The sequence below is a fragment of the Dermacentor albipictus genome, chromosome 8, assembly GCF_038994185.2.
Source record: "Dermacentor albipictus isolate Rhodes 1998 colony chromosome 8, USDA_Dalb.pri_finalv2, whole genome shotgun sequence".
Taxonomy (NCBI): domain Eukaryota; kingdom Metazoa; phylum Arthropoda; class Arachnida; order Ixodida; family Ixodidae; genus Dermacentor; species Dermacentor albipictus.
Genome location: NC_091828.1, coordinates 68024244 through 68043731, shown reverse-complemented (window position 1 = coordinate 68043731; position 19488 = coordinate 68024244). Strand labels below are relative to the sequence as shown.

The 19488-nt window shown below is 43.4% G+C and overlaps 2 protein-coding genes across 5 annotated transcripts in view; one reads left to right on the top strand and one right to left on the bottom strand.

Annotated features, from left to right (window-relative positions):
* The window catches only part of Nprl3 (GATOR complex protein Nprl3), a 35252-nt gene extending 35048 nt beyond the window's left edge, over positions 1 to 204 (bottom strand). For both annotated transcript variants that reach the window (XM_065447421.1, XM_065447422.1), the window contains exon 1: positions 71 to 204. In XM_065447421.1, the coding sequence (XP_065303493.1) occupies positions 71 to 185 (115 nt within the window). In that variant the 5' untranslated portion in view covers positions 186 to 204. The remainder of the gene's footprint in view (positions 1 to 70) is intronic.
* On the top strand, positions 122 to 19144 carry LOC135914521 (ankyrin repeat domain-containing protein 40-like). 3 transcript variants are annotated; one of them, XM_065447426.1, is made up of 7 exons: positions 122 to 262; positions 552 to 780; positions 1955 to 2103; positions 5893 to 6090; positions 9438 to 9580; positions 10826 to 10976; positions 13827 to 19144. In XM_065447426.1, exons 2-7 carry the CDS (start codon positions 650 to 652, stop codon positions 13937 to 13939), a joined length of 885 nt encoding a protein of 294 aa, XP_065303498.1. In that variant the 5' UTR covers positions 122 to 262; positions 552 to 649; the 3' UTR covers positions 13940 to 19144. The 3 variants fall into 3 exon arrangements, with proteins under 3 accessions (XP_065303498.1, XP_065303495.1, XP_065303497.1); XM_065447423.1 differs by having other exon boundaries at positions 10826 to 11072; XM_065447425.1 differs by lacking the exon at positions 13827 to 19144 and having other exon boundaries at positions 10826 to 12856.
* Positions 19145 to 19488: the final 344 nt, after the last annotated feature.

Genomic DNA, 19488 nt, shown 5'->3' with positions numbered 1-19488 from the left:
CGTGCGCAGCTGACGAACACGCTTAAAAACAGCTGCTGCCGCCGCCGGCATTGCAGGTCATTTAACTCACTGTTGGCATGCGAGTCGCTTTCCGTGTCGACGGCGTACGGGTACCGGAAGAGAAGCCGATCACCTTTACTGCCCGATTTAACTAAGTATACACCTAAGGGGCTAGCTTCATCCATGATCAGGTAGTGACTTTTTGAGTACTCCGAGGTGTCATCGTTTCAAAAACACACCTCCCAAAGCGGCCTCAAATCACGTAAGCCGACGCCAAAGTTTTTAGAAAGTAGTCCCACGTGATGACAGTGGAGCGACACAATGTTTGTTGACGTTCATTACAATTCAACCTGCCCTTGCTCAAAAACTTTTCATTAAGCGTAGCACATATATACGGTGTATTATTTGTCTTAAGTGTCTTCGCATTATGAAAATCCATTGCAATCCTGCGACGCTGTGATTTCGCAGAAAACTTCCGAACTATTTTTTGCACGCGGACGTTCAATGTGCAGCGCAGGCGAAACTTGTATCTGTTTGTGCTCGTATCGCAGAGGCATCAAATCCCGCCCGGCGGTACCGTGGTGTTTTTGGCTGGGGTTTCTCTAATCTGACCGCCGCGACGGATTCCTTGACAGCCTGCATCCAGCGTATGGAGATAAACAAGGCGAAAATTCTCGAAGAGAAGCTTCGAGAAGCGGCATGCTACGGCGACGAAGACAGCGTGATCGCGCTCATCGAGCGGAACGTACGCGTTAACTCACAGCACGACCTTAATGGATGGTGAGTTATCGAACGAATGCGCAGTGATGTAATTCTCAGGGTGAGGAGACTTCTAAATTTGTTCATAGGCAATGATCGAAAATGAAAAAGCCAGTATTGCGGTGTCCTGAGCGTGCGTCTTCAGTGCGATGCTTTCGTGCAGCGCCATGAAGCCGACCGCGTGTTTTGCAGGGGCGTCAACCTAACGTACCGTTATAGTGATTACATATGCCGCAATCTGGAGTTCATGTATATATTTGTTCGCTTGCATTTGTTTGCTCAGGCTGTGTGTTTCCATCTGTTTGTTTCGCCCTGAAGTAATGACAAATTTCACTTGATTCTTTTGTGGGGCGGTTGATATACAAGTGCACCTTTGCCACGTTACTTGCACGTAGAGCAAAGAAGCTGCTCTACATAGAGTGGGCGGAGAGCGCAAACGTGCTAAGGCTGTTGTTGCATATAAGTAGAACCGTGAACAGGCGGTTACGGTTATTTTTCTTCGAAGGCTGCATGATTGTGTACGTTACTTTCTCAATTGTGACGCTACATTTGCGCGATAAATGCGTTTGTTAGCTTAGTATAGGATTATATAAACTTTAAATGTGATATTGTTTTTGTTTTACTGAAACCCAGGGCTATCTGTACAACGTAGTAATTAGGGGTGCTGCTTATTGAGGGAGATTAGGAATAAATTTGTGTACCTTCCATACTAGTGATTGTTTGCATTAATTAACTGAAAACCGTACATTAAATATAGTTGCTGGCTATTTAGTAAAATTGTGATGTAAACATAACTCAAGAATTAAACTTGCGTGCTTACCGCATACCACTTATAACAGCTATTCTTTATGTACGTAGTTTCAACATTGACCTCATTGCTGGCATCAAATAACTGAAATTGGTACACGTATGTCCATGGTTCCATGCTATACGATTGCGCTTAGTCGTTTCATTCCATTGTCTGTACAAGCGTACAAACATGGTATGTCGTGAATGCTGCCTGATTGAGAGCATGTACTTTTTTGCAGTGTTGTGCTTGGTATTCAGCCAGTTTTATAATAGCTTCTATTTAATCAACTTAAACTTTTCACTGTTCATGCCTCATAATTGTGACATGCCAATTATAATCTTCCCTTGTCAAGGAAGAGCATTTGAAATGAAAAATCACATGGTTTCTTCAACGCTATATTTGCAGGACACCGCTGCACTGGGCTTGTAAGAGAAGTCACATTGCCATTGTGCGGTACCTGCTCAGCCAAGGTGCCGATCCCACCATAACGACATTCAAGGGAGAGACACCAGCTGCACTTACTGACAACGAAGACATCAGAGCATTGCTTGGAGGTGAGCCCTATGCACACACAGTGGACCATAAGTGTTTCACAGTATGGTCCACTGTTAAAGGTAACACAGCTATTATTCTACCAGAAATCATCGTTGAGATAGGCACAAAGTACCACAGGCTAACTTTTTGTGTGCCGTAAATATTCGCTCAATTGATCGTATCTGCCAATTGAAAAAAAAAGTTCAGTAAAGGTGAAGAAATTACCTAGTTGCCTTCATTAGTGGTTAGGTGTTCCCTTTAACAGTGTGGCATACTGTACATAGTCGCAATTGTATGAAGCCAACAGACAATGACAGCAAGGAAAGCATAGGAAAAAAATTACTTTCTCTTTCATTGAAATGTAGAAATGATAAAGTAAATAGAAAATGAAATTGAGCACTATAACATCTTGCCATAGGTGGGAACTGAACTCACATCTTCGAGTTACGTGCGTGATGCTCTTACCAATTGATGTACCGCAGCGCAATTTACCCAACCACATTCACGGGTATTATATGTGTGCATGCTAGATCTAGCCCTAGAAGTGTTAGTCAGCACCACAACTTCTGGCCATGGCAAAAGATGCAGAACATCCATAGTACGTGAACTTAGGAGAAGGCACCCCAATAAACCTCCATATGCTACCTGACCTGAAGGCATCGAAGCTTCCCGAATTCGAGACGCTCAGTACTGTACAATGAGATTTCGCGGCCATGAATGGCCATCGTCATAGGCACTAGGAAGAATTTCTGTGATGCACTGCAGTTTAACTATACTTCTTGGCAGTATACATGTCAAACCTCGTTATAACAATATCACATGCAACGCAAAAATCCTTTTGTTATATCCAATATTCGTCATAAGCATATGTGGTACACGCTGATATCGGCAGAAACATTGTAGGTTTGCCTTGTTATATATCTGATAAATTATGCCTGTGTTGATTATGTATAGGCTGGACTATTGTGCTAAAAATTAAATTATGGCTTTTTACATCCAAAGCATAGTCTGGCTAAGAGAGATGTCGTAGTGAGAGGCTCTGGAACCATTTTGACCACCTTCAGTTCTTTAACACGCACCTAAATTCAAGTACGCTAACGGTTTCATGTTTTGCCTCTGTTGAAATGCGACCACCATGGCCAGGCATGGGACCCTTAATTTTGTGCTCAGCGACAGCCATGTCATATCAGCAGTGCCACCATGGCAGACTTGGAAAGAGTTATAGAAGATTTGATAACTTTGCGCATCAGTGGTTATAATTTGATCTGTTCACCTGTAAAGCATTTACAAATTTCACTGTATGCATATTTTTGCTGTTTTCACATTTGTTATGCAAGCAGCCATGTAGGCCCGTCAGCTTGAGCTATTGACGGAAACTGAGGTTTAATTATTGCGGCTACAAAGCATGCTGTGCACAAATTGTATTGCATGTCGTTTGTTACAATATGCACATCACTTTACTTTGTGTCTTCATCTATTTTTGTTCTTGCTACTGATAAATAGTAGGTTCAGTGAAAGGTTGCACGTAGGCTAGTTAGTTCTTCATATGTGAAGTTGTGCTGCCTAGCTCTCAGGAGGCATAAACTAAGAAGCACCACCACACACACATGATGATGAAGAGACCAATAGCTGTTTCACTCACATTCACAAGCCAGAATATATAGGATATATGTCTATGAAGACTAAATAAAAAACTTAACAAGAAGGCAAAAAGTGTGAAAAATTGCATGCACCTTCAGAATCAGTCCTGCTTCTTGGTTTTGTCTAGCTGAAGCGACATTATTTCTTAGTCGGTCAGTACTACTGAACATGTGCTGATGCATGTTCCAAATGCACTGGACAGCATCTGAAAGCCTTGTCTCCCACTTTCATTATTTTCGCACATTGAAGCCTGTTCAAACAATGCAGTATAACCACACTAGTGTAATGTGCACAAATGTTTCTGGGTGATTGCAGTTGTTATACCGATTGTTATGATCTTCCCATGGGTGCTCATTGACACATCAACCCGCGTGGCCCATGTGTCATTGACCGGTTTGGTCGATTGGATATTTTACGAAATCTTGTCTGAAAATGTAAACAAAAAATTGGCTTATGCTAAGTACTTTAATTGGGATAATTAGTGTTTCGCAGGCAATCTGGCCTCTTCATCACTGTAAGATGTCCCGTAATCAACATCAAGGTCCTCTGAATCAAGCTTTATTAGACACACTTGAATTTCTTCATTGTTCAGAAGAAACACAAGATTTTTTTTTTGTCGATCCACCATGCTGGTAAACAGGAGACACGAGCAACGCCGACAGGTAAGCTTTGTCATGCCATTGGCTCGCAACAGGCTCCGAGACTGCACAGCTTTTCGTTGAAGTCATTGTGTGGTCTCGTGAAAGGGCTCACGTCAGCCTGGCGAAATTCCTGGAGGAGAAGAGCCTGGCATTGCACATAACAGCACTGCTTGGCTAAATGACACTGTGCATAACACTGTGTTATGAATCGCTGTCGCACATATCTTTCTCTGTACTTTGAGCACTCCTTTTTTTATTATTCATAGCCATATATTCGTAGTTATATCCCCTTTTCACTTTTTCATATCTTCATTACGTTTATTTTGTTGTAACCTTTCCCTGACCTATCTATGTTTTCTCTTAGCCTGTATCTTTTTCACAGCTGCGGGCCAGTTCGGGTGTCAACGTGGAAGTGAGACAGTTACGATGTGTATTGTCCTTCATTTCCTTCTTCCTTTTGTCCTTAATACAAGAAACCACCACTACTACTGTAAAAAGCAAAACTTGTCGTACAATTTTAAATTATCCACTTCTGTGTAGATCGCGCAATTAGCTTACGAATGTTTTACCTTCACGAATAGCCTCGGAAACGGCAGGGAGGGTACGGGAAACATGATACAGTTTTGCTTGAGCACAGCCAAAGGCATGCATTGATGCCAAGACATGTATACATGGGCGTGGCAATTGATGGGTTAAGGGGTCGTCACTATGCTGCATGGGTAGTATACAGAGGGGTAGGCTGTGTGGGATAGTGCAGCAGCCGCAGTAAGAGCGCATGGCTGGTGGGAGAGAAGCCGCACATATTCTTTCCAATTTTCAACTTATAAGTTAAATCACACAGACTATGTATAGCATACGAATGTCTAGTGCTTTTCTGTCTAAGCCTATATGTAGCAAATGAGTAATGGAGATTGGGGGTAAGTAGTGTGATATACTGGTGTCACATAACCTCTTCTGATCGCAATCGGGTCTAATCTGGATCAGATTACTTGATCGCAATCAACAATGACTGCTGCTACACGGTCGAACGATCTGGATCCAGTTTGGCCGAGGTCAAGCTGGTGCACCTGTTGTCGTTAGTGGGGTCCACAGCACTTATAAAACTTGCCTGATAAGCTGAAAAAAGTGTAACATAAATGCTTTTATTTCTGTTCAGGAAAGTATTATTTTGTTTGTCGTTATGGGTAAGGCTATTATCGTCTGCTGGTTGTTGGAAACTCTCAGAACTCAGAACTACATGGTCATCCGCGTGCAATTGCGATCAAGAGGCTCGATTGCAATGCACAGATTGCAATTGTATGGATCCGGTTCAGACCTGATTGCGATCAAAAGCAACCGTGTGACACCAGCATAAAAAGCAATTAGGGTTGTAGGAGGCTACTGATCCAGTCCCACAATCACTGCACAGTTGGTGTTCTTAAGTCCACAGAAGCTGAAAAGCTGTTCCCGTTTTTCTTTTTTTTTTTCCTGCTTGAAACAGTACTTGACACAACCTTACCAGAAAGCCTGTGCGTTTCTTCCATGCAGAGGTTGGACAGGGCGACGCAACCAGCTCAACTCCATCGCTGCCAATCACCCCTCACTTTCTGAGTCACCCCACCATCGAGTACAAGGTGGACCTCTCAGAACTCTCACGAAGCACCAGAAACGTCGATGCAGACCTTCCGGGAAAGCACAGCCTGCCCCACGACAATGGCCAGTCAGATTATTCTAGCGGCCATCAAGGTACAGCACCACTATAGTTGAGCAACTGGTCAGGATTGCAGCAGCAAATGCCGCTCACAAGGAACATGTGCCCACTCTTAGTCAGAGGCTAGCGGGCTACGTTGCCTATAACCACCAGGCTGACTGCAGGCTCTCGGAAAGGATGCTTAAAGAAAAATATTAAGCCGAGTTAGATCAGCAGTTATTTGCCTAAAAGTCTGTCACTGTTTTCTGTGTGCCAGTATGTGACTTTTTTGTATAGAAAATAGCCACCGATGCTGCTGCACCTTATTTTAAATATCACCCACACCAAAATGGATGAGTTTACATAATCTGTGATCTCCCTCTGTGCCACTCTGTTAATTGCTCAGTTCTGACATCACACGAGAGGTTCCCTAGTCCAAAATAGGCGGCACCACTTCAATTTTCCGTTTTCGTCATTTTCTTGCTTACCAAAACTCTGTTCTCTCTGCAAATGTCAAATTCGTACTTATAGAAACTTACCCTTTCTTAATATTCTCCTTTAGTGTCCCTTTAAAGGCGTTCCTCCTGTGTGCCCTAAGTTTAAACTGCCAGGCAAATGAAAAGAACTCTCGTGCTCACTGTCCAGAGGCCTGGAGCGCCGGAGTGTCACAGGAGCCAGCTGAACACAGCTGAACGATGTCTATGGTGGAGGTACAGAGCAGCCCTTACACTTTCAACATAGGCTGTACATGTGCCAGCGAGCCGCCTTGTGACAGTCTGCCTTTCTTTCATTCTCCTCACTATTCTTTGCTTGATAGTGCAAGTTGTGCTGCTAAGCTGACAGACATGGCAACACTGACATGTTAACATGAAACACATGCGAATCTTGCACTGTGTACGTTTCCCATTTATGTCTCAGTGTCCCTGTGTGTGTGTGTCACCTGAGTAGTGCAACTAGGCGCAACTCACATCATCGAGTCATGCCAAACCAGCTACTGTATAAACTGGAATATAGGTCAAGATGTTTTTCATGAAAAAAAAAAAGGTGAAGTTGCCCTCGTTTTATAAGCAGCCTTTAGCTCATTGCGAGTCATCTGGCCAAGTCAAAGTCAGGGGACGACCTATATTGTGGGTTATACAGCATGCTATGTTTCATACACAGCAAACAACACTTCGAAAGCTAGAGAGATTTCTCTCACTGCTTGCTTCCGTGACCAAAAAATTGTGCGACACACTTGAAAAAGAAATATACGGGCATGCGCCATTTATTTCAATGTAAAATTATAAGTCTCCTGCATTTAAGTTGCAAAACATGTCTTATTTATTACACGAAAGGCATCAAGTCTGAACCCATTTACTACCAAACGAGCACAGTGACACGTTTCTGTGACCACCAGCGACGGTACATCTCTTACACTCACGACCAAAACATATTATGCTGCCTGCTCGAAAGACACATGTGAACAAGTAGTATGCAGTCTGGTGTAAATGTGCATCCACAAGTTGTAGTTGATATATACGGTAGTTATTCTGCAGGACACATTGCTGGTCAAAAAAGAAACTTCGCTGCGAAATGCACAGAGTGCTCCATCTGTGACCAGGTTGCCTGCTGTCTATAGCCTTCTATGACTTGCATTGCCTGCTATGTATGAGACGAGCTCCCGTCAAAGCACTTCTAATTGCTATTCGTGCACCCCCCCCTCCCTCTCTCGCCTACCTTGCTCAGGCATCACTGTGGCAGGAATCATTTCACCTTATGAAGTGGAGAAGAGTCCATTGCCTGTTAGGCAGAAACTAAACCCATGTCTAGAAGTATTAGCTCAGTAAAAGATCCCACTCCGTTTCCTTATTCACCCTCCTTCCTAAGTCTTTCTTTCTTCTAGTGCTAATATGCACTCATGAGTACATAATATGTGATATGTGAGTAATATATGTAATATGTGCTCATGAGTATATAGTAATATGTACTCACCGCTGGGGCTGGCACTTCAGTGCTCATGCTCTCGGGGAATGGTGAGGAGGTGAGTTGAGCCGCAAAATCAGGACAATCCCTTGCCTAAATTATTTTCAAAATTCTTTATACTATTATGGTGTGATTTGTGTCATTTGTCTAAAGGCATTGTTAGTGTTATCCATCGACAGAGAACGGCATGCTTTCAATAGTGGTCTTCTACTGGTTTTGTTCTTGATAAAGGTGTTTTGCCTCATACGTCAGTGTAGTTCTGCAGTCAAGTTCAATACGAGCTGCAGCACGGTGCCTGTGGTCAAAGGCACTCCAAGACTGCATGGTGGTGCCAACATATATTTCATAAATACAAGTAATTCGAACAGTGTTTAGTACTTTCATTTCTCATGCGTCAGTGCCATCGTGCAGTGTAGCGAGTCCCCTTCGACCTCTGACACCGTGTTCAGTTCACATTGAATGCAACTGTATGCACATAGCACATCTGTGCAAATGTCCTACCTTGTAGCAGTGTTACTGTGTGTTGTTGCAGTCTTCTTTATCTGTGCACCTGCCAATCACGGCTGTGTACTGTGTAATGATTGATGGTATGTTCATTACCACTAAACCACTGGATTGCCTACATTCTGTTTGTATACAGTTCACAAAGAAACTGTGATCAAATGGAACTGAGCCTACATTCTGTTTGTATGCAGTTCACAAAGAAACTGTGATCAAATGGAACTTACTGGCACTGACAGGCAGTCAGATCGCGGTAAACTTCAGTTATAAAGTTTTTTATTGAGTGAACTTATGCCTGCAATAGGAAAGTACAATTAGTACAACTAGGCTGCAATAGTAGGCAATACTGACAGCACACTCAATGAGAGGTTATCAGATGAAATTGGACATCTTAAAGTCAGTACGGACTTATAGGCAAGGGCACCCCCTCCCCCACGGGGAAGGGGTGCCCACTGGGCACAAGACCCCGCCCCTCTTGCCACCTCTTGAAATTTCTGTAGAGCAGGATTCTGCCTACCTGGCCACCTTTTCTCTCTCCCTTCCTCTGTCCCCGGTCAAGTGGGTGCCCTCCTGAAAAAAATTCCTGGCTCTGCCACTACGCATTCTAGATCAGCGAGCATGACAATTTGAGAATTTACATTGTACATTGCACTGACATAACATGTTTTAATCTCTAGTACCTTGAAGAGTTGTCATTTATTTTTATTATTTTTTTAATGATTGTTTTAGCTTGCCCATATATCTGCCTCACCAGGAGGGCTTCCATAAAACACCAAATTATGCTGTCATCAACCAGACATTACAGATGCATTGAGTTGCTTTTCCCCTCATGAAAAAGATATACCATCACAAACTGTCTTCTCTTATTTGGCTGAGTACAGGTTTCTTAAGTATGTGATGCGGCAAGTGCTGAGGTGAGGTCTTTTTCTCACACTGACAGAAGAGACAGACCTTGTGCTCAAAGTGAGGATTGCATACCTTGATGATCCGGACTTCATCGAGGTGGAGCTCCCAAGGACAGAGCTGACATTTGCCAACCTCCTGCGTACCTGCTGTGATGAGCTTTGTGCTGATTTGAAACGGGTCAGTTGTTATCACATTTTTCTGGTTATGGTCATTAACTGGCCTGCTATTGCAATCCTTTTGTCTGCTTTTATGGAAAAGTCAGTGCAAGCATCTTTTTTTGTGTCAAAACTATGAAGAAAGAAAGCTCAGACTGCCATATTTTTTATGCCTTACAGCATGCATTCATAAAAGTCTGGCGTTTGCTATCATTATGTGCAGAATTTTTTTACCCGCAAGAGTCAGCTATGTGCAAGATCTTTGCCACTTGCTGGCGCTCTATGGCTGTCACATGAATTAGATAGTATGGCACAACTTTCATAGACGGTGCCTCATTACTGTAGGTAGCTCTCTTAATGGCCAGAGTGTCCGATCACTCCATAACAGCTAGCACCGTGACGTAGGAGCCGGCATACATGAGAATGCACAAAGATAGGCCTTGCAACATGTGAGGGGCCATATGCGACAGAGAGGGCAACACTTGTCATCCAGCTTGCTGCATAGATGCGCTTGCGTCTTTTTTGGCGGCAGGCTAGTGGCACAATTTGAGTGCGGAAAGCAGTGCGATTTCTCATTCGCCAGTACGTTGTGCAAGCTCATTTGCCCTACCCATTCATCTGCCTCTCTTGGCTGCTGTTCACTTTCCTCTAGGTCATTTTTGTTATTCTGATAGACAGCCGGTGATCTCCTAGATATGTGTATTACATGACATGCCCAACTCCCTTTTGTCCTCGTAATTGCAACTAGAATGTCATTCACTCGTGTTCAGTCTCTTTTTTTCATGCGGTCATCTTTTTACCTCACCATGTCATCCTTAATGCTTTCTTTTAATTATCTTCAGATATGCTACACCAACCAGCATTTCAGCAATGAGTGCAGCATCTATGTTGACAGAATTCGAATGTTTCAAAGGCCTGTGTAAAGGCTATGTCGCGTAATAGTATTTCAGTCGCATTTGCACACTACATGTACATTATTTTTTTCTTGAAAAAATTTTGTGTATTCAGCCATGTTCTTTCATTTGAATATTGCATGCTAAATTTCTTCCCTGCTGCTTACTGTTATAAAGCTGTGCACCACACTCCTATTTCTATTAACCAGAATGGATACTATATACACACATAGAAAATACTTTCCTGATGCAGCTCATTAAAATCTCGAGCATGTGTTTGATCTCCTGTTCCAAATGACTTGAAAAAAATCTGCGAGTGTAATACCATGACATTCGTGATCTCACCTCGTGTATTCTGCCAATGTTCCTTGCAGGTGCGTAAGCTTCGCAAGCTGCCCAACACCATCCTCCGCAAGGACAAGGAGGTGCAGAGGCTCTCCGACTACCAGGAGCTTGAACTGGTGTTGGACAATGTCCAGCCAAAGCCACAGCCAAGCCCAAATCCAGCGCTGCCCACTGTCTCGGGTGGGAATGCGAGCGTTGCCCTAAACCCTGTCGTTCACCTCGCTGGCCTCCTCTCGGGCGCCAGCTACAACTCGCCACCGGGATACCTTCCCAACGGTAGCGGAGGGTCAATGCCAGCGCAGAACGCGTTTGCCAAGTCGGCTTACTGTGTGAATGGAACCATCCTGTACTGAACGTACGAATGCATGCGGCATAAAGCTTGGCATCGGCCTGCTCCAGGAGCGGTATTCTCGGTCAATAGCTTTCGGAGGTATCACTTCCAGAGAATGCTGATTGGCTAAGCCAGCGGGCAGAGCACGTGTCGCTACATTGAGGCGTTGCATTTGACGCCATGTCACAGAAGACTGAGTTTCCCTAAAAGGGATCAACCAGAAATATAGCCTGATACCTAAAGCTTTGCACCTTGCAATTAACCAGTGTATGAGCACTTTTTAATAACGGGTTGGCTAGTGCTTGTAACAGAAACATTTCATGAGGGATGGCAGTGTGATATCAATGACATAATCTAGTCACAGCTGGACAGCATTCGTATGCTGGCTTATAATAACATATTATGTGATGATAAAGGCACATGCCAGTCACAGTTGACCAGCACTTGCGTGCTGGCTAATCGTGGCAATAAATTCGGTGGTCGAGGCACCGGTCAGCCACGAGAGGCGTGCGCTCATGCACCGACTTATCAGAATAAATGATGTGATAGTAAGGGTAGGGACTGATAGCGTCGCAATTTTCCCCTGCTTTTGCATTGGCCAGTCGCAGCAGTTCGCAGCTTGATAGCCGAGGCACTGGCCAACCGCAAGTTGCGTATAAGACGCTTTCTTTACACAGCCATAGCTGTCGAGGCTGGCGATCTTAGCATCAGTTCAAAGTGAACAGCCGCCAAGTCTTGTCCAGTTGACGATGCGCGCTACGGCAGGATTGCCCTCGTGGCTTTGAGCATGGCCAAAACAGTCTTTGTTGGCACGTGTGAAAACATGTTGCCCGAGCGATGGCGAAAACCATATTTGAGATGTGTTAACACAATGGAATCACAATTGTCCTTGCCACCGCATTAATTTTCAGAAGTGCACTCATTATTTTTGTCTTCCTTTCGGTGGCAGACAGACGAAAATGTGCTCTGCAGGACGGCATCCATATCGTGAGCTTAGATAACTACTAGCAAGGTAATGTGCTGCTGTCGGCTTCAGTAAGTTGGGTCTCTAAATATGTTCGGCGAGCTCTAGAAGCGCGAAAGTCGGAGTAGTCTGCTGTCGAAAACACAAGTCCAGTTTGTTGCCGAAAAGGCACTGTTGCACGTAACTACGCGCAACACCCACTCACTATTGCTTTTATTTGTCTTGGTAGCTTTTGAGGCACTGAAAGATTTTGAGTTAGAGATGTGCTTCCGCATATCGCCTTACAACTTGCCCGCAAGCCTGTTCAGACAAATGGTCCTGCGAGACTTTAAGTTTCAGGTGGCCATTCTGTTTTCAACCAAACGTTATGGCCAGTTGTGCTCAAACTTGTACACACACTATGTTTACACTGTGCCATTTGATATGAGAATTCATCTCTAATGCGTGGGTTCTTCCTTTGTTTTTCCTCCGTATTTTAAAAATATTTCTCATGTAAAATTTCATTTTGTACTATGTGTGAATTTCAAACATTTTCAAGCATTGTGCAGTGGACCTAATCACAGTCCTAACGACTACAGGCTATCTGTAGGTAGAGATACAGGGCAAGATATTGGTCAAGGACAGTGGAATTGACATTACGTTTGCTTAAGGCGCAGAGTGTATAAATTTGTGCAAAGCAATTTTCTCTTCATCGAACAATATATGAACGGCACTTCTTATTTATTTATTTATTATTTTATTTTTGTTTTATAATTACAGTGAAAGCTCGTTAATTCGAACTTCAATAATTCGAATTTATGGATAATTCGAACTGCACGATTTGGTCCGGCCAAGCTCCACAGTAGTCTATGTATAAAGAAGTCCGTTAATTCGAACGCGAGAAGGTTCCCTCACGGATAATTCGAACTACGCTCGCCTGGCACACGGCTAGAGAAACGCGCCTACTGCCAACACACAAGGCTGTATTGCCTCCTAAACGGAGAGAACGGCGAGAGAAGGCAAAATCGGAAAAAAATCTAACCGACGCGGGGTCAGCCAGAAGGCAGCGGCGGCTGCCGCCTCTCCGTTCTACGTAACCTCCGAGACTTCTTGCCCGTTGCGAATCTCGGAGGCTTAGCAAATCTTGTACAGGTGCTAATGCTGTGCGGAGATGGTACGGCAAGCGCCAAAACACAGCGAATCAAGTACGTCGCAGCTGCGCTTGCAATCAAGAACCAACGAATCGGGGCTTTCGCCACCTTCACATGTTCAGCGTCTTTGTCTCGGCAGTCTTCATCGGTTGTGCACCTTTGTTTTCAGCTTAGGAGGTATCGGCCGACGCGATTCATTGTGACAGTGTTAAACCCCTAACGTTCGTTTCGGTGGACATCGGTGGTGTGGCACTGTCGGACCCAGAGCTTCGACTTGAAGATGGCGTGTGCCCGCAGCACACGCCATCACTTTCTGACACGCCAAATTTCTGACATGCCCTACTGCTTCCAAATCGCAGTGTACTGTTGCTCTCCTTCACTTTCGTTAGTTCGAACTTTCGTTAATTCGAACTGAAGCAGCTTCCCCTTGCGGTTCGAATTAACGAGCTTTTACTGTATTTTTTTTCTGTTCCAAAATCACCCCTCATACCACGTACGGGGTTTACGTGATGTGGATTATTGTAGTAAATTAATTTTGTTTCATTTTAGCCTACGTTTTGTCCCCAGCATCTTGACCGAGACATTTGTTGCCTTTTCCCTTTCAGGCAACTCTATGCTGGAAAGTGGCGGAAAACTTGCTCAACCTCGAACTCCGTTCATAACAAAAAGAACACATAAAGGTTGTAGGACAACAACACAAATATTAAAACAACCATAAAAGCACTCACCCATAGCTGATGCTTACTCGATTGTGACTGAGTGCCTTCTCGCTTGTGTCCTGCAGTTTGTCCTCATGTCATCGAAATCAACGGAATCTGGCTAGTCCAAATGGTAGTTTCTCAAACATTAAAGGGGACAGTACAGAGAAATATAATGTGAGCAGTGTTGGTAAATTACTCTTCTGTGATACCAAAAAAGTTTGCTTGTGCCATGAGTAGAGGCTTGGTAAGCCGGAAGAGTCGTGAAATGGAAGGACAAGTGGCGATGCCTAACGTTCTCGCATCAGCTCGCCATGGCATCAGTGATTTTGATGTCGTGTGTTGGGACCTATTTAACTTATTGTCTGGAATGAGGCACTGCATCCTATTCTAAAACAGTAAAAGGCTGAACTTTGCAAATTTCAAAAACTTCCGCAGGGCAACAACGGTCCCGAATGTAAGAAAAGTACATTGAAATTTGTGACGTCACGCCGACGCACTGACGCTCGGGTAACGGCGCAAAATTCTACAAACAGAGTCAGCCCACTATGATGTCATGGGCTTTGACAGAACCTGTTTGTGCCTGGTCAAGTTTTGTATCTGTAAAGGCAGACTCCCTTGTATGCCAAGGGAGCAAGAAAGGCTGAACTTGCTAGAAAAGCAATGAGAAAGCGTGGACTGAGGGTGTTAGCACACTTCCTAAGCCTCTGTTTTCATCGGTGTTCGATTCTTGTTGTTTTTCTTTTTTTAATGCACAAGTAATAATTATATAAAGATATGTCAAACCTTGTTCGGGCCTATATCCACAATGGCTAGCAACAGGTTGAATGTTGAAGTGCATTATTGACTATGTTATTTATACTATATTACAAGTACAGAATATGCAGAAAGTTATTTGTGAAGTGAGTGATATGTACCAAATGAAAATTTTGTCGTAGAGGTCGTAGAGGTCTCATTAAAATTATGCATCAGTTTAATGTTATTGGGCACAGAATTCCTTACGACAGCAACCTTGAATTCCAATAACGTTCACCAATATTTGTTTCTGCAACCGATAGATTCAAGCATTCATAAGGTAAATGTTGAATTCCTGATGGTTCTTTCATTTTCCTTTTCCTCTTTTGTTTCTTTTTTTGGTCCCAAGCTGAGAATGAAGCCAGCTCATAAAGTATGCGTGGCTTGACAGTTTGAAAGTGCGTAATTTGCCAGGCACTGTTTTCAATTTAAACTAAGCTATTTCTGAGTAGGCAAGACAATTTTTCTGTTCGAAATAAGCTTATCACTTGTCTATATTTCAAGCCAGGCTGCGAGTGCTTTACAGAGCACAGCATGAAAATATGTTGGCCATTCGGCGCTCGTGTCATTGTTTCGACCCATGACTGTTGCTCTCATGTGATAGGTTGTGATCCCAGACCCCAGCATATCTTCTGCCATGCAGCATGTTTTTGATTGTACATAAACCACGCTAGCAACTTATTTTGTACATAGCATATCGGAGTTCAAACTATGCATGACAGGAGTTTTTGTTTGTGATGTTTAGATGTGTGTGTTTTGACGGATGTCTCAACCATGCGATTTGCTTTTGTATGTGTTTGCTTGTGAATCTGATGTGGGCTGTTGCATTCACAATTCTCAGGACCACTGACACTGACACCACAACTAACATTATGTGCTGTGCTGTGTTTGTCTTAGTTTGCTCTGTCTAGCCCAAAGTTGACACATAGCTACTTACAGTGCAGGTTTTAAACTGCTTCAACAATGCAGCAATGGTATCCTGGATGCACTCTGGGCAGCTACTAGAAGAGTTTAATTTTGCATAGAGAATTTAGTTTCTCTGCCTCAGTCTTCCAGAAGGCTGAATGAACCATGAGGTTGTCAGACATGGTCCTTTTCAAGGCTGTGGCCAGAGCTGTATATCCTTTCAGGGAGAGTTCCGTGGAGCACTTTGTTGTGGCAAAAGTCTCACAACTATCTCCAAATAGTCTGGTGTCTTCGTAGTTGCTACCGCCTGTGCCGCTTCAGAGCGCACGTTACCTCATAGCACTGTTCTGTGCAGATAGTGACATTGATCATTGCTCTGTGGTCGTCTAATCGCAGTGGTGTGTTGGCAGATGACTGCTGCCGAGCAGAAGTTCCATGCGGACGATGCAAAACTCATTGACGACAACTGTCTCATAGCAACTGCTATGCATTCATCACTTGAGGTTCTTTCCTTTTTCAAACTAATGCTCATTTCAGCTAGTCACAAGGAAGAACCAACATTGCATAACTTTATTCAATGTGGTATATTTTTATGATAACCCGTTCGCCTCTCTACTGGCATTTTTTTACATGACAGATAAGTTAGCACCTCTTCTGATGCTTTCTTACGAACAGACTGCATGACTGACTTCATTTTATTTTTACATTTCACTGCAGAGTTGTCTACTGTGTGTACAAATGTTATTAACTTTTGCCACAGAAAGAGATAAGTTGCCGGCATTTGCATTCTCACTTCTTAGCCTTGTTTGGCTTCATTTTCATTGTAAACTGGTGTGTTGTGGGCTCTTTGTATGCTCTCTCCAATATTTGCACAGAAAAGTGCCTTTCTTGACCTGTGTCACTTTATTGTGCTTTTATGTTCCAACCGTGTTCCTAGTTGTTGTCAGTACGTGACATGTAGTGCAATGCAAGCTCTGTGTTATGCTAATGGCATTCCCTGGTACGTATAAACTCTTATTTTTTATCAGGAAGATATCGTTAGCTGTAGGTGCCATGTAGCTTTCAAGTATGGTCCAGCCTTTGACAATTTCGCAGAAGTTTTTCACTTTTCGGGAAAAAAATTATGTCAGTGCCATCCGCACAAGAGCTGTACAGCGTCCCCCAATGAATCAAATTCGAAGCACAACAACAAATCTAATGATGGTGCTCTGTCTGGTAGCCCAGCAAAACACAGACTAAGAGACTGGAAAGGATCACCTCGCCGTCACCTGCAAGCGCTTTAGTCATGCACAACTCTCTTTATGCGTCCCTTTAATGTGGCCAGTGCTAGCTGAAAAATTAATGTTGTGTCTACAAAATGTTGGAGTTATCACAGATGGGCCATTCTTGAAGGCGCTAGCGTATATTTGTTGACTACATAGTCATTGTAGCTCTCGAGCCTTGTAGAGAAATGGCACCTTTTTCTCGGTGACCCAGAGTTTATGAGAAGTAATGTAAATGCAACGCGTCCATTTGTTATAATGAAAGCAGGAGCAGATTGTGCAATCTTTGTGCATGTTCTCATGCAAATGACGTGTAGGGACGCAGCTGGCGGTGAAGCAATTATCCTAGCAGGTGAAAAGAAGGAATTTCGTACTACCATCAGCTGTTAACTTTGCTTTTGCTTCTAGGGACCAAAACGTAGGATCGATGACCGTAAGCACTGCGTCTTCTGCAAGAGGGTACTTAGTGCTCCCTTTTGGTGACTAATGTCTCCGTGAATAATGTGATGTTGCTCCGTACGAAAATACGACAAAACCCTTGACATTGTGCATTGTGGATGTTTTGTGCCACTTGATTTTTCGGGATCACACCCGGCAATTGCCCGCACATGTTCCGAGCTTGGTGGCATAGTGGTCAAACAGTCCGATAGTGCTGGCAAGCCGCTCTTGAGCACTAGAAAAGCGTAGATTGCTTGCATGTGCTTTGTTAACGATGAAATGGCAACCACACAAAACCTTGTTTCAATTGTATTTTGAATGTGGCATCACGTAGAATTGTTGCTTGCATTTCATGCTGCGAAATGGTGGTGCTGAAATTAATGCTGACATAACTCTTGGAAATGGCTGAATAATAAAGATAGTGGCAGCTAGACCCTCTTGTGCGGCTGAGTCTGATTATAATTCAGTTACATCTAGGAATAAAGAGCCTTTATTATATCCGACGTTCTTTTGCAACATGTTTTTATTATGTTCTACATTTGCTTGGATATACACAGTGGCATCGACAAAAAAACACTTGCAATTGGGTGGGTGTGAAAGAAGTGCAAACAAATGATGCTGAAACATGGCATGTCAGCAGTGCTAAATCACAAAGATGCACATGGCTTTATTGCGAACACAAAACCATGTGACACTATGTGACAGTAGTGGCGACGGCACTATACACAGGCTGATCATGCAGGATCAACATGCTGGTTGTCCATTGTTTTTGGCTGGCCTAGCCAATCCGTTGTCCAAAATATGCATACACATTTCGAATGTGAAGTTTTGTACATTGGATGACCCAGAAGATGTTTGTAAAATTGACATTACAGTAAAATGTTGCATCAGGCCAGTTGGCCCACATCGGCTTCAAGTAAAACTGCGCAGTATAACGGGGACAAATCAAGACATTGAAACGACGGGGACAAGCACTCGTTCCTGTCATTACTGTGCCTTGCTTTGTTTATATTGCATTGAATAGTTTTACTTGATGCCATTGCAATTTTCTCTTGCTTGGAATTCGCCATTTGTGCTACAAGAATACGTATCTTGGGCTGTGAGCAAACAAGTGTTGGCTATACTGTAAGCTCTGTCATATAAGTTCTAGTCTCTCTTCAAGTGATAGCAACTGTGGATTTGTAGATAGGACGAATGTTAGGCCCTGTTGTTTCGTTGTCAACAAAACTGAGTGCTTGTGTTGTGTGTCCCTTTCTTCGTCTTTTGCTGCACTCTAAGTTTCGGTGCTGTAATACTTTTATTATTTGTTGCCAGTTCTAATGCAAATGAATTCTGCCGTTCCATGCTCTGGTAGAGTGACATTTAAATGATGCAGAAAGTGAGAAGCTTAAATTAACCTTATCAGTTCAGCAATTTGCTGGCATAAATTGGCTACGTAATACAAACATTTGTATTGCATAGCACCTTGCTTAACGATGTACGACTGATTCACCTAACAACATGCGCTATTAATTGGCTGTTCTCAATGTCACATTCAAAAAAAGCCTAGTGAGATATCTGCTGCTGCTCATACTATACGAGAATAAAGGATGGCCAAGTACTTTAAAAGATAGCTGTCCCACGGTGTCACCTTTAACGTATCAGTTTTATGTGTCCCTTCTGGAGTACCACTGGAGTTGACTGGTCTTTCAGACGCTTCTTCACTTCCACTTGCAGCAGTGCAAATAAAAAGGAGAATTGACAACTGGCATGGTGAAACACCTGTACCAAAGTTCACTTTTTGTAGGCAACTTTGGCAATAAAGCATTTTTTTCTTCACCAGCAGTGCATCTTGGTTAATGCTGCAGATGCAATGTGTGTGTACTGACACTATTTCAACCATCTCCAGGCATGATGTGCACAGGAAATGGTGTTTCATGTCCGCCACATTGGCCTTGAGTGACGTCCTAGGGCTAATCTTTACACACAAATAGGTCGAACCTTGACATGGCGAACACACATATAGCAATTTATCAGATCATCATCATCGTCGACCTATATTTATGTCCACTGCAGCGCAAGCGCCTCCCCCTACGATCTCCAATTCCCCTTGTCTTGCGATAGCCGATTTCTACTCGTGCCTGCAAATTTCCTCATTTCGTCACCCTACCTAATTTTCCGCCATCCTC

Excerpts from the sequence above, each read along its gene's own strand:
- LOC135914521 (XM_065447423.1), top strand. The coding sequence starts at position 650 with ATGGAGATAAACAAGGCGAAAATTCTCGAAGAGAAGCTTCGAGAAGCG. Across the intron at positions 6,091-9,437 it reads TTATTCTAGCGGCCATCAAG|AAGAGACAGACCTTGTGCTC; the intron begins GTACAGCACCAC and ends TCACACTGACAG. Across the intron at positions 11,073-13,826 it reads ACCGGGATACCTTCCCAACG|GCAACTCTATGCTGGAAAGT; the intron begins GTAGCGGAGGGT and ends TTTCCCTTTCAG.